The sequence below is a fragment of the Plutella xylostella genome, chromosome 19, assembly GCF_932276165.1.
Source record: "Plutella xylostella chromosome 19, ilPluXylo3.1, whole genome shotgun sequence".
NCBI lineage: Eukaryota > Metazoa > Arthropoda > Insecta > Lepidoptera > Plutellidae > Plutella > Plutella xylostella.
Window position 1 is genome coordinate 7,696,285 of NC_063999.1, and position 13,231 is coordinate 7,709,515.

Genomic DNA, 13,231 nt, shown 5'->3' on the forward strand with positions numbered 1-13,231 from the left:
ACTGGACGTATTCCATTATATTTGTGCAATGGTACTTTTTTTCTCTCTATAATTTATTCTCCTAGTAAACAGAGCATTATTGAGGAAAACTAATTTTAAGTTGAATATACATTAGTTCGCCATTCCGATATAACCAAAAGCTCCCACTTCATTCTAAAACCGCTCTTTGCACTCTCTCCAACAGCTAAAAGAGCTCTACGAAAAGGGCGAAATCACAAACAAGACGAAATGCTGGGCCAACAGCATGGAGGGCTGGCGGGCTCTGGGAGCCGTGCCGCAGCTGAAGTGGACCCTGGCAGCACGGGGGACCGCCGTGTGGGACGAGACCGCGCTCGCGGGCACCGTGCTGGACCTGCTGATCACCGCCGCGCGCTACTACCCGAGCAGGTGGGCGATATATAACAATTTGTGAGATACTGGCTGTTCCCGTGAGCTTTGCTTCGCCTTAAAAAGTTTTCCCGTGGAAATACCGTAGTAAAAAGTAATCCAAATAAAATACTCCATACCAATTATTATCAAAATCGGTTCAGCCGTTTTGAGGTGAAGAAGTAACAAACATACACACATACTCACAAACTTTCGTATTTATAATATAAGTAGGATGTCATGTGCTTTCATGAATGAATGATATGGTAAGTTTCTTATTGATCATGAACATGATAATATGATTGTAAAATACCTCCTTCACATTGCAGAGACGAAGAGGACGCGGTGATCCGTCCACTGCCCAAGGTCAAGCGACTGCTCTCGGAGCCGGCCTGCCTCGCGCACGTCGTGCAACTGTTGCTGACCTTTGACCCTATACTTGTGGAGAAGGTAAATAACAACACAATAATCCGTGGATATTTATACCTATATCCCATTCCACGGGGAAAGACATCTGATACAAACAAAAACTAGCCATATTCAAATGTAATAAGGGTTCTGTCAGATGGCTTTCCCCATGGAATGGGATATAAGGTGGTATTTTTAAGAAATGACTACTGAAATTGTTTTACTGCGACTGCTATCGGAGCCGGCGTGCCTCGCGCACGTCGTGCAGCTGTTGTTGACCTTCGACCCTATACTCGTGGAGAAGGTAAATAAAACGCAATCATCCGTTCACTACTAGATATAGGCCTAAGGGCTAATTTTATTTTAACAAATGTCTACTGGAATTCATTGGTATGTTCGTCATGACACTATGCCGGCAGGACGCAATGACACATTTAAAATAATAGTAAAAAAGACAGACATCTGTCAATAATGGCTTATTTTTCTGACTGAAGTATCAATCCTGTCCTTTTTGCGGCATGTTCGTCATGACACTATGCCTGCAGGACGCAAAGATACATTTAAAATGAGAGTAAAAGAGACAGCGACTAAAATATATCTTGAATATAAATTGTTTGTATTGAAAAAACCCTATATAAGACCGCCATTTTTGCACCTATGTGTTAGTATATAAGTTTTGTTAATTTATTTTGTCTTTATATACAAATAAAGAATATTCTATTCTGTCATTTTCTCCCTCCAGGTGGCGACACTACTCTACGAGGTGATGCAGGACAACCCGGAGATCTCGAAGCTGTACCTGACGGGAGTGTTCTACTTCATGTTGCTGTACACCGGGTCGAACCTGCTGCCCATAGCCAGGTTCCTGAGATTGACGCATATGAAGCAGGCGTTCAGAGCTGACCAGGTGTGTAGATTTTGTAATGACTAGGTAGGTATTGTAAAGTAAAGGGCAGGGAAACCTGACCCCTCTCAGAAACATTGTTACTATGAGAGGGGGGTCAGGTTTCCCTGCATGTGACCGTACACTATTCATGCTGCTGTACACCGGCTTCAACCTGCTGCCCATAGCCAGGTTCTTGAGACTCACGCATATGAAGCAGGCCTTTAGAGCTGACCAGGTTTGTAGACAGTATTGGCGTCTCCGTAGAAACTTTGTTGGTCATTTAAGTTTTTGACGATATGAAGTAGAATTTTTTTTCTTCTTTTAAAAATCTTTGAAAGTAACCACTTTTGCAATACCCTGTAGATAATGGTTTAAAGGCAGCGGCAGGAACTAGCAGACAGATATCAAATAAGACTGGCTATGCCTGAGATTGTGTACTAAAATTCAATTGTTAAGGCTTATACACGTACAAACAGCTGCCTGCAAGCTCCGTCTTGACGCGGCCCCGCTGGAGGGTTACCCTAGCTTGCCAAAAAATTACCGATGTATTCTTCCATTCATTTCCTAAAATGATTATTTCAAATTAAAAAAAAATATTCAAATAATTTATTAAAAAACTCATGGAACACGTTTTACATATAATTATTTCCGTCCACAGAGCAGCTCCGACATCATGCAGCGCTCGATCCTGGGCGCCCTATTGCCCGAGGCGATGGTGTGCTACCTGGAGAACCACGGCCCGGACAAGTTCGCGCAGATCTACCTGGGCGAGTACGACACGCCTGAGGCCATATGGAACTCTGAGATGAGGTAATGATGGTTCAATTTTGACTCAACTCCGTTGCAAGTTACGGTAAATTTCGAAAGAAGCGTCAAAGTGACAGGAGCCGCTCTCGGAGTAATAACCGACAAAGTTTAAGGGTAACATGCACTAAAGAGTTAAATCTAGATTAAGTGTCTAATCTCGATTTAAGAAACGACAGTCCATATAAATTTATGCCATAAAACGGAATTTAACACTAAATCTAGATTTAATATGTTGGTGCAAGTGGCCCTTAGCCGTATTGATGACCACCATGCATGATGGTGCATCATGCAGCGCTCGATCCTGGGCGCCCTATTGCCCGAGGCGATGGTGGAGAACCACGGCCCGGACAAGTTCGCGCAGATCTACCTGGGCGAGTACGACACGCCTGAAGCCATATGGAACTCGGAGATGAGGTAATGATGATTCAATTTTGAGTAAAGCGGCTCCGGTGACACTGTCGCAGCGAATTTTGTTCGATAGAAGTCTCACGTGACAGCAGCTGCTCCACTCGCTGGCGACCAAATATATGAAACATATCCGTCCCTACGTTCACAGCTCGCGTCAGCAGCCGTGGTCACCTAATTTTCTTAGGTGATTGAGCCTTCAAAGCGTTTCCCGTGTGATTTCCGGGATAAAATTACCCCAAAAGTGCTTAGGGAAAATTCTGGAAATAAGTCAAGCACCTTACTACCCTTGAAACTCAAATATATATTTTTTAGTTTGATTGATATTCAAAGGAGTCAATATTTTTTATTCAACAAGAACTATTAAACTACAAGCATTTCTATTAAACTTCATCCCTTACCTCCCCAGACGCATGCTAATGATGAAGATATCGGCGCACATCGGCGAGTTCACCCCGCGCCTCCGGGCCCACATCGCGGCGCGCTACCCGTACCTGGCCATCCCGGCCGTGAACTACCCGCAGCTGCAGAGCGAGCTGTTCTGCAACATGTTCTACTTGCGCCATCTGTGCGACACGGCCAGGTTCCCGGACTGGCCTATACCGGAGCCGGTGAGTAACTATTGTGGCTCTTGTTGCCATATACATAGAGTCGCACATCGCGGCGCGCTACCCGTACCTGGCCATCCCGGCCGTGAACTACCCGCAGCTGCAGAGCGAGCTGTTCTGCAACATGTTCTACTGGTGAGTAACTATTGTGGCTCTTGTTGCCATATACATAGAGTCGCACATCGCGGCTTTATCAAAGACGCAGTTATAATTTCCATAATGCATGCCAACCTACTTGAAATACCCAAAAAAACTTACTTTACAATAATTTCCTTTCCCAGGTGCAACTCCTAAAAGACGTGCTAGAGGCGTGGCGGCGCGAGGTGGAGAAGAAGCCCCCGTCCATGTCTCTGGCGGCGGCCTACTCGGCGCTGGGGCTGGGCGCGGGCGCGCACGACGAGGCGGCCGTGAGGAGGGCCTACTACCGCCTCGCGCAGCTGCACCACCCGGATAAGAACCCGGAGGGACGGGTGAGTGTCCCACGCTCTATACTATAGGTATGCGAAGCATATAAGAAAGAGGGTGTCCCACGCTCTATACTATAGGTATGCGAGGCATATAAGAAAGAGGGTGTCCCACGCTCTATACTATAGGTATGCGAAGCATATAAGAAAGAGGGTGTCCCACGCTCTATACTATAGGTATGCGAAGCATATAAGAAAGAGGGTGTCCCACGCTCTATACTATAGGTATGCGAAGCATATAAGAAAGAGGGTGTCCCACGCTCTATACTATAGGTATGCGAAGCATATAAGAAAGAGGGTGTCCCACGCTCTATACTATAGGTATGCGGAGCATATAAGAAAGAGGGTGTCCCACGCTCTATACTATAGGTATGCTGCACATATAAGTGCGAGGGTGTCCCACGCTCTATACTATAGGTATGTGTTACTCGGTGCAACTGCTACAAGACGTGCTAGAGGCGTGGCGGCGCGAGGTGGAGAAGAAGCCCCCGTCCATGTCTCTGGCGGCGGCCTACTCGGCGCTGGGGCTGGGCGCGGGCGCGCACGACGAGGCGGCCGTGAGGAGGGCCTACTACCGCCTCGCGCAGCTGCACCACCCGGATAAGAACCCGGAGGGACGGGTGAGTGTCCCACGCTCTATACTATAGGTATGCGAAGCATATAAGTGCGAGGGTGTCCCACGCTCTATACTATAGGTATGCTGCACATATAAGTGCGAGGGTGTCCCACGCTCTATACTATAGGTATGTGTTACTCGGTGCAACTGCTACAAGACGTGCTAGAGGCGTGGCGGCGCGAGGTGGAGAAGAAGCCCCCGTCCATGTCTCTGGCGGCGGCCTACTCGGCGCTGGGGCTGGGCGCGGGCGCGCACGACGAGGCGGCCGTGAGGAGGGCCTACTACCGCCTCGCGCAGCTGCACCACCCGGATAAGAACCCGGAGGGACGGGTGAGGTTACTTGGTGATAACTATAGAGGAATGATATAGGGATACAGATAAAATCGGCGTTTTATTGGTAGTTGCATAAACTTTATAGACTCGGAAGTACCTGAGACTATGGTGTGTGAATCTTTCTTACGCCTACTAGAGACCTGTTACCGAGGCCTTCATTTTGGATTAAAAAGATTTCCCGTTGGAATTACTAGACAAAAAGTAGCATATGTATTACTCAGAGTTATGGACTAAACCATAAAGCCATTTAAATCCCTTTTACGTGAAATATTTTTAAACAATTGAAAATGTAATTCTGCGCTTTCGTCATCTCTCATTTACAATACCAATTAACGAATTGTTTTTTTTACACATATTTACCAACCTCCCACCTCTCTCCCCAGGACCGTTTCGAGGAGGTGAACCAAGCCTACGAGTTCCTCTGCAGCCGTACCGCATGGACGGGCGACGGGCCGAGTACCGACAACATCGTGCTCATACTGCGCACGCAGACTATACTGTTCCAGCGGTATTCTGACGGTGAGCCTTTTGTATGTCATAACACTTTGTAAAATATAGCATGAGCAATAAAATATGTGAAATTCATACATTTAATTTGTCACATTTGTTGGTTTACAATGGTAAATTATTTGACTTTACACACCAGGCATAAGCATCCGTCAATGAAACGTCAAAGGACCCTTTGTTATGCAATATTTTACAAAGTATAGCCATAAGCCTGCGCGCTATAAATACTCGCAACATACGAGACTTTCGCTTGCTGGCATGTCCGGACAAGCACTATTCGGGAACGTATTCCCAGCGACTCGTCGTTACCGCAACGATAGTGAATACGCAGTCCATTGGCGCTTAGTAAACGGGCTTCTCGTTTCCCTGTGGAAGTCGGTCGTCGATGTACAGTCCCAGTGCAGCCGCACCGCGTGGACGGACGACGGGCCCAGCGCCGACAACATCGTGCTCATACTGCGCACGCAGACTATACTGTTTCAGAGGTATTCTGACGGTAAGCCTTCTATTATGCAGACAAATGTCAGATGTCCAATCCATCGATTTTATGCGTTATTTGTTAGTTTTCAATTGAAAAGCAATTTTATTTACATGGCATAAGGATCTGACAGTCAAAACGTCGTAGGACTCATGCTATATTTTGCAAAGTATAGCGATAACCTGCGCGCTATTAATGCTCCCAACATACGTAGACGTTCGCTGGCTGCGTGTCGGGGACAAACACTAGTCAGTCGAACGTGTTCTTAGCGACTCGGCGTTACCGCAACAATAGTGAATACGCAGTCCATTGCCGCTCAGTAAACCGGCTTCCCGTTTCAATGTGGAAGTTGGTCGTCGATGTACAGTCCCCGTGCAGCCGCACCGCGTACACGGGCGACGGGCCCAGTACGGACAACATCGTGCTCATACTGCGCACGCAGACCATACTGTTCCAGCGGTATTCTGACGGTAAGCCTTTTATATGACACTAATCTTTGTAAAATATGGTATAAGCAATCAATGATGTCAAATTCATACATTTTATTTGTCATTGGTTAGTTTACAATTACAAGGGTAAATTATTTGACTTTATACACCAGGCATAAGCATCCCTCAGTCAAACGTCATAGGACTCAAGCTATATTTTACTAATTATACCCATAATCCTGCGAGCTATAAATGCTGGCAACATACGTAAACGTACGCTGGCTGATGTCTGAACAAGCACTATTCGGGAACGTGTTCTTAGCGACTCGTCGTTACCGCAACTGTAGTCAATACTCAGTCCATTGCCGCTTAATAAACGGGCTTCTCGTTTCAATGTGGAAGTTGGTCGTCGATGTACAGTTCCTGTGCAGCCGCGCCGCGTGGACGGACGGGCCCATACTGCGCACGCAGACTATACTGTTCCAGCGGTATTCTGGCGGTGAGGAGGGCTGATTGAATAAGTACAGCACTAACGATTGCATGTTTTGCTTGGCCATATTTATCACGCTCGCGAAGTTATTCCACGTGGTTGTTGAATTCTGTCCCTCCATTTATCTATCTGTAAAAGTTTTCACAAAGGGTTCTAAGCAACCTGACATCTTATTTTAGATTTGATAAGGGTGAATTTTAGAAAACGCCGATTTAACATTTTGAAATAATGTTTGTGCGCCGATTTATCCCTTTGACAGCCCAGCCTTTTATTCACAGCAATATTATTGTCCGTGACAGCTTTCATAATGTTTTGACTTTACTCAATTTGATCCTCCTTCCACAGTGCTAGCCCCGTACAAGTACGCCGGCTACCCTCAACTCCTGCGCACGGTCCGTCTGGAAACAGAAGCGGAGCGTCTGTTCAGCGCGACGGGCAGCGCGCTGCTGCCGGCGGCGTGCGAGCTGGCCCACGCCACCGTGCGCTGCTCCGCGCTTAACGCAGAGCAGCTGGCGCGCGACCAGGGGATACTGGTTAGTACATTGGAGATTATCGACCATTGGTAGATATAGGCCTAGATAAAAGGGTCTGCAATCCTTTAGAAGCCGATTACCCGAAAGAGCGCAATCATCAGCAGCCTGTTAGAAACTAAACTCTCCGATACAGCGACAAAAGCCGGTTTGTCGGCCTTTCTCGTCCAGCCACTACCAGCTACGTTTCAAGCAGGTTGAAGCACGGTCCTGTCCACCAAAGGGGGTGCTGTATTAATGCTTCGGCTGATATGCCTCGGCTTGCACAGTCTGCTGGATTTTCGGCTGATTTGACGTAATGCCAGCTTTCTGCGGGGATGATTTCTGTGGTTTTTAATACCCGATTGGCGACGAACGCCTTCCATCTTTTAGGATCTCCTTGCAGCCATCCTAATACTGCTGTTGAGTCACACCACGCGAATACTGTAACCTTTAGAGGGAGAAGGCATGCTAATACTCTTTGGGTCAGTAGGGCGAGTAAGTAAGCGCCGCTTAATTCCAATCGTGGTAACGATAAATCTTTTGTCGGTGACGCTAATCGTGACTTTGCTGCTACGAGGACAATTGAGGTCCCTCCGTCTGCTTTTTCATTGCTGATTCTGCAATATATGACGCTCGCATAAGCCTTTGTCGATGCATCACAGAATCCATGTAGTTGGATTTCTTTGGACTGATTTGTCCCTAGCCATCGGGGGATACGTGTATTGTTTATGTACTCTATATCCTTTTTGATATCGATGAACTCCTTCTCAATTTCTTGCGGTAACTTATCGTCCCAATTTAGCTTTTCTAACAGACACGTCTTTTGGAATAATAGTTTTAATTTAGTTGATACGGGGGTTGTATACCCTTGTGGGTCAAATAATTTCGATATGCTGGATAGTAATTGACGTTTGGTTGATTTAGTTTTTGTCTGCTCGATGTTGAACTTGAATCCAAAATTATCAGTGGCTGGAAACCACCGTAATCCCAATGTTTTGGTAGACTCTTGATGTTTAAAGTCGAAAATCTGTTGCTGATTACCGACTGTCGACATTCCTTCCAGGAGCTCTGGTTTGTTTGATGACCACTTCCTTAAGTTCATACCGGCTGATTTTAACATTGATATGACTTCTGATTGCAATTTTCTAGCTGATTCAATGCTATCGCTTCCACTTAAGTAATCGTCCATATAGAAGCATTCCGTGACGTCCTTTACAGCATCAGTGGAATAATTCGACGACTCCTCGTTTGCTAAATGTTGTAGTGTCATCATTGCTATGAACGGGCTGCTGCAGCAGCCATATGTCACTGTTCCTAGTTGGTACTCCTGTAGCGGCTGGTTAGGTGAATCTCGCCAGATGATCATTTGATACTGTTGATCATCAGGATGAACTAATATCTGCCTGTACATCTTCTCGATGTCTGCTGTAAATGCAAATTGATGTGTTCGCCATTTCAGAATCAGGTCAAATAAATCCTTTTGTAGATTAGGACCGGTATACATGACGTCATTTAAGCTGTGTCCTGATGAGGAACGTGATGATCCGTTGAAAACTACCCGTAAAGAAGTCGTGGTGGATTCAGCTCGTTTTACACAGTGATGAGGAAAGAAGAATCTTGATGACTGCATGCTTGATGATTCTGCTGATACGAGATGCATGTGGCCTAATTCTTCGTATTCCTTTAAAAAGGCTTGATAATCTCGCGCTAATTCCGGTTGCTGGTGGAACTTGCGTTCTAGCTGTCTAAATTGAGCTACAGCTTTGCTTCTGGAGTCTCCTAATAATTCATTTGCGTCACTTTTTAGTGGTAGTCGGACCACGTATCTGCCGTCTTCTCGTCGAGTGGTAGTCTCTTTGTAGAACTGTACGCAGTCGTAGTCCTCCTTGCTCATGCTTGGCTCTTCACCAATATCCTCTGTTGTCCAAAATCTCTTGATCTCATCCAGATTGTTGATAACGACGTTACAATGGTATGATTTTACACGTCCACACAAAATCCATCCTAAGCGTGTTTGTTGGGCGATGGGAAGTGATTGGTTTTCCCTGATAATGCCGTTCATGATAATTGACGAATACACGTCAGCGCCTAGGAGTAGGTCTACCGGACGACTGCTATTGAAGTCTGGGTCTGATAATTGTATATTTTCCAGGAATGACCAAGATGGTTTCGGGAAGGACTGATTCGGTAGTTTATTAATGAGGCTTCTCATAATAAAAACATCTGTAGTGAATTGATAATCACCATGATTCGACAGACATGTTATATTAATCATTCCTTTGCATGCGTTTTCCTTAACACCGACGCCGAAGATGACTCCATTACAACGCTGGCGGTTTATTCCCAACTGTTGTGCCGCGTTTTCAGTAATGAGGGATGTTTTCGACCCTTGATCTATTAGGGCGCGCATCTGCTGATAAGATCCATTTGCCGCTTGAACCTTGATAAGGGCTGTAGCCAGCAGGACCTCGACCACGTCTCGCTCATTATTCATAGCTACGTTGCTTGATTGATTTCTGTTATTTGGCTCTGACCTACTAAATGCCTCGTGCAACCACGTATTATGAAATCCGCCACACTGGCGACAACGCGATTCTGATACGCAAGCATTTCCATGGTGGTCATATAAACAATTTACACAATAGTTGAATTTTTGCACTACATTCAATTTTTCCTTGCTTTGCAGTTTTAAAAATTGGTTGCATTGAATTAGTAAATGTTTTTTATTGCATAGTCTGCATCCTGTTCTATTTTCGAAATTGCTGTTTTTGTTTGAATTTAATGGTTTTTTACTGCTGCTGAATGATTTGTAAAAGTTATTATTTTTGGAATTTTTAGGCACTTCATGCTGTTGAGATAATTTTGGTGTCTCTAACTTGCGCCTTGATGATTCCAACGATGTAAATTTATTTTCCAAAAACTGTAGGAACTCTTTCAGTGATGGTATGGCTCGCGGATCTGATACTGATTCCACGTAATCCTGTAGCGTCTCGGCGTCCAGTTTTTGGGAAACAATGTGGACTATCAGCGGGTCCCAGGTCGATGTATCGATACCTAGGTTATTGATAGCATACAGACTCTCCTTGGTAGTGTCATGAATTTTCTTAATTTGAGTTGCTGACTGCTGCTGCACGCATGATAAATTCATAAGTGTACTTGCGTGATTGGAGAAGATTAATTTGATATTGTGATACCTATGGGTTAATATTTCCCAACAGGTGTCATAATTGGCTGCACTGATATTAAGATGCTGGACCAACTTTTCTGCTTCACCTCTGAGTTTGCTTTTAAGAAATTGCATTTTCTGTGCATCTGATAACGACCTATTGTTATGAATCGCCTCGACGAACAAATCCTTAAAAGATATCCAGCTCCGATAATCACCACTGAAGAACGGAATGTCCATTTGCGGTGTTGATTTATCTCTGTGAGAGACGGACCACATTTTAGTATTAAGGGCCTTTTTGATAGTTTGATACCTATGCTCATATTTTATAAATGACTCTTCATATTCAGCATTTCTTTCTAGCGATTCGTTATCGATCTCCCAATGTAAAGAATCGATAGTCGACCATCTAGCTTGTAAGTTTTTGAGTATATCGTCAAACTCCCATTTTTCCGAGATTGAGTCAAGATTGATAGTTGATAAAGTGTGGGCAAACGCCTTAAAGTTACTACGCTGTTTACGAAGTAAATACTCCAGGTTCCCGGATGTCGATTGCTGATTCGACGGGGTCTTCGGTATGGCACCCATTTCAGTTGATACAGGTACTTGGGGCCATTGAAACTTAGGTTTTTGTAGGGGGGATGATGGTTTAGTATAATTAGCTCTGATAAAAGACTGAATATACTCCTTGACATCGTTATACATCTTCTCCGCGTTATTTAAATAATCTTGCCCAAAATACTCGTGCTCACTTATTTCATATTGCCTTAACTTCTGATCATTGTTTTGGAACTCTATCCAGTATTTTTCTAAAGTTTCTAACCGTCTCTGACACGAATCAAGAGACTTGCGATCTATCGTGTCTTTCTTAAAATTTCTCAATTGATTTTTAATAGCCTCTAAAATCTGAACTTGATTTTCGAAAAGCGCCTCTACCTGCTCCATGATGCTCGGAGTTGATAGTGAATAAGATAATGGAAAGATCTTACTTTGATCTGCTGCTGCTGCGGTGGTAGGTTCGCTCGGCTGCTGCTGCCGTTAATCGTTGATACTTGCTCTACGTTTGCTGACAAGCGTGAAGCGCTGCTGTTCACTCCTGCTCGCGGCTGATATGCCAGGAGGTGCCCGACTGATATGCCAGGAGGTGCCCGACTGATATGCCAGGAGGTGCCCGACTGATATGCCAGGAGGTGCCTGACTGATATGCCAGGGGATGCTCGACTGATGTACCCGGAGATGCCCGGCTGCTATGCCAGGAGGTTGTCCGACTGATATGCCAGACCACTGTTAATTCACCCGGAACTCACTGTAGCTGTTATGCTACTCCAGTCACTACTTTAGCTGATTTGCTACACTGATAAGTACGGAGAGTGGATGCTTTCCACTGCGGTTACCGGACCACTTTTACGACACAGTCTCAGTTTTTTAATGATTATCTGTTTAACACTCGCGAAGTGATCCCGCCAATTCCGAAGGCTCGAAGGACCATAAGATGTTTGGGGTTTCCAGCTGATTGATAGTGCGGATGATAATTGATAAGATGATGTTAATAGAAGAGAAATATTTATTTTCCGAAAGACTATGCTAATGATAGATTATAGCTAAATGATAATGAGTACGCGTCAACCGTGATTCCGATACAAACGTGAACTAAAGTAAATTATAATAATAAGTAAGTTGACGCGCGAACTGATGATGTTGCAGAAATAATTAGATAGGTATTTACTTAACCATGTACGGTGTTCCGTACACCCTAGGGCTTATAACAACGGTTGTAGCACACCCTCGCACGGTGCGTCTGGAAACAGAAGCGGAGCGTCTGTTCAGCGCGACGGGCAGCGCGCTGCTGCCGGCGGCGTGCGAGCTGGTCCGCGCCACCGTGCGCTGCTCCGCGCTCAACGCAGAGCAGCTGGCCCGGGACCAGGAGATACTGGTCAGTTGATTATCTTTATACAGGGTGTCCCTAAAGGTTACGTAGCTGGGAAGGGCGGTGATAGGGGTTGTCACAAGCATCATCAGAAAAAATATTTTAAAAATCCTCTTTGCGCTCAATGCCGCACAGTTGGCGCGCATCCAAAGGATACTGGTAAGTGTAGTATTGATCATCGTCCACAGTTTGATAAAGGCCTAGATATTAGGGTCTTCAATATTTTAGAAGCCGTAATCAAATGACCCGAAAGAGCGCCAATTCATTAGCAGCCAATAATAGTCCGCATTTGGACATAGGCCTCTCCGTAAGAGCGCTAGTAAACTCGGTCCTCGGTCACTATGCCCTCTTTACGTAGAAGACCTAGTTTCGTAGTGCCAACGCCGCTTTATCTAATGACACAGCCTCATTACCGCTTCTTTATCAATTTCATGTTTTACAATACTTATCCCTTTCCCCACAGGTCCTGCACGAAGCGATGACGCGCTGTGTCTCCGTGCTATCCTCCACATCATCACAAGAGACTTTAGCATCATCAGTCTGTGCTTACTGCTCGAGATGCTTCGCCGTAGCAGCGCAGTTCCCCTCGTGTCTGCAAGTCATGAGCGAGCTGCCACTGTTGTGTGGAAACCTTATTCCGCTGTTGACTAGACCTGTGAGTATGATAAAAATGATAATTATTATGTAAATATGCATTAAAAAATAATGCTATATACAATATTTGCTTACAATTATTGGTCGCTGAACGCCGCATGCAAAGCGTCAACCATAAGGATTAATCTATCACAGTCACATGACTTCGAATGTCGCAACGCAAGTGTATAAATAAA

The 13,231-nt window shown here is 45.2% G+C and overlaps 1 protein-coding gene across 1 annotated transcript in view; it reads left to right on the plus strand.

Annotated features, from left to right (window-relative positions):
- The window catches only part of LOC105395864 (dnaJ homolog subfamily C member 13), a 59,457-nt gene that overhangs the window by 24,503 nt on the left and 21,723 nt on the right, over nucleotides 1-13,231 (plus strand). Inside the window, exons 18-26 of the mRNA XM_048627956.1 lie at nucleotides 185-387; nucleotides 696-816; nucleotides 1,517-1,681; nucleotides 2,319-2,470; nucleotides 3,282-3,483; nucleotides 3,762-3,950; nucleotides 5,277-5,412; nucleotides 7,142-7,329; nucleotides 12,865-13,056. Of these exons, the coding sequence (XP_048483913.1) occupies nucleotides 185-387; nucleotides 696-816; nucleotides 1,517-1,681; nucleotides 2,319-2,470; nucleotides 3,282-3,483; nucleotides 3,762-3,950; nucleotides 5,277-5,412; nucleotides 7,142-7,329; nucleotides 12,865-13,056 (1,548 nt within the window). The remainder of the gene's footprint in view (nucleotides 1-184; nucleotides 388-695; nucleotides 817-1,516; nucleotides 1,682-2,318; nucleotides 2,471-3,281; nucleotides 3,484-3,761; nucleotides 3,951-5,276; nucleotides 5,413-7,141; nucleotides 7,330-12,864; nucleotides 13,057-13,231) is intronic.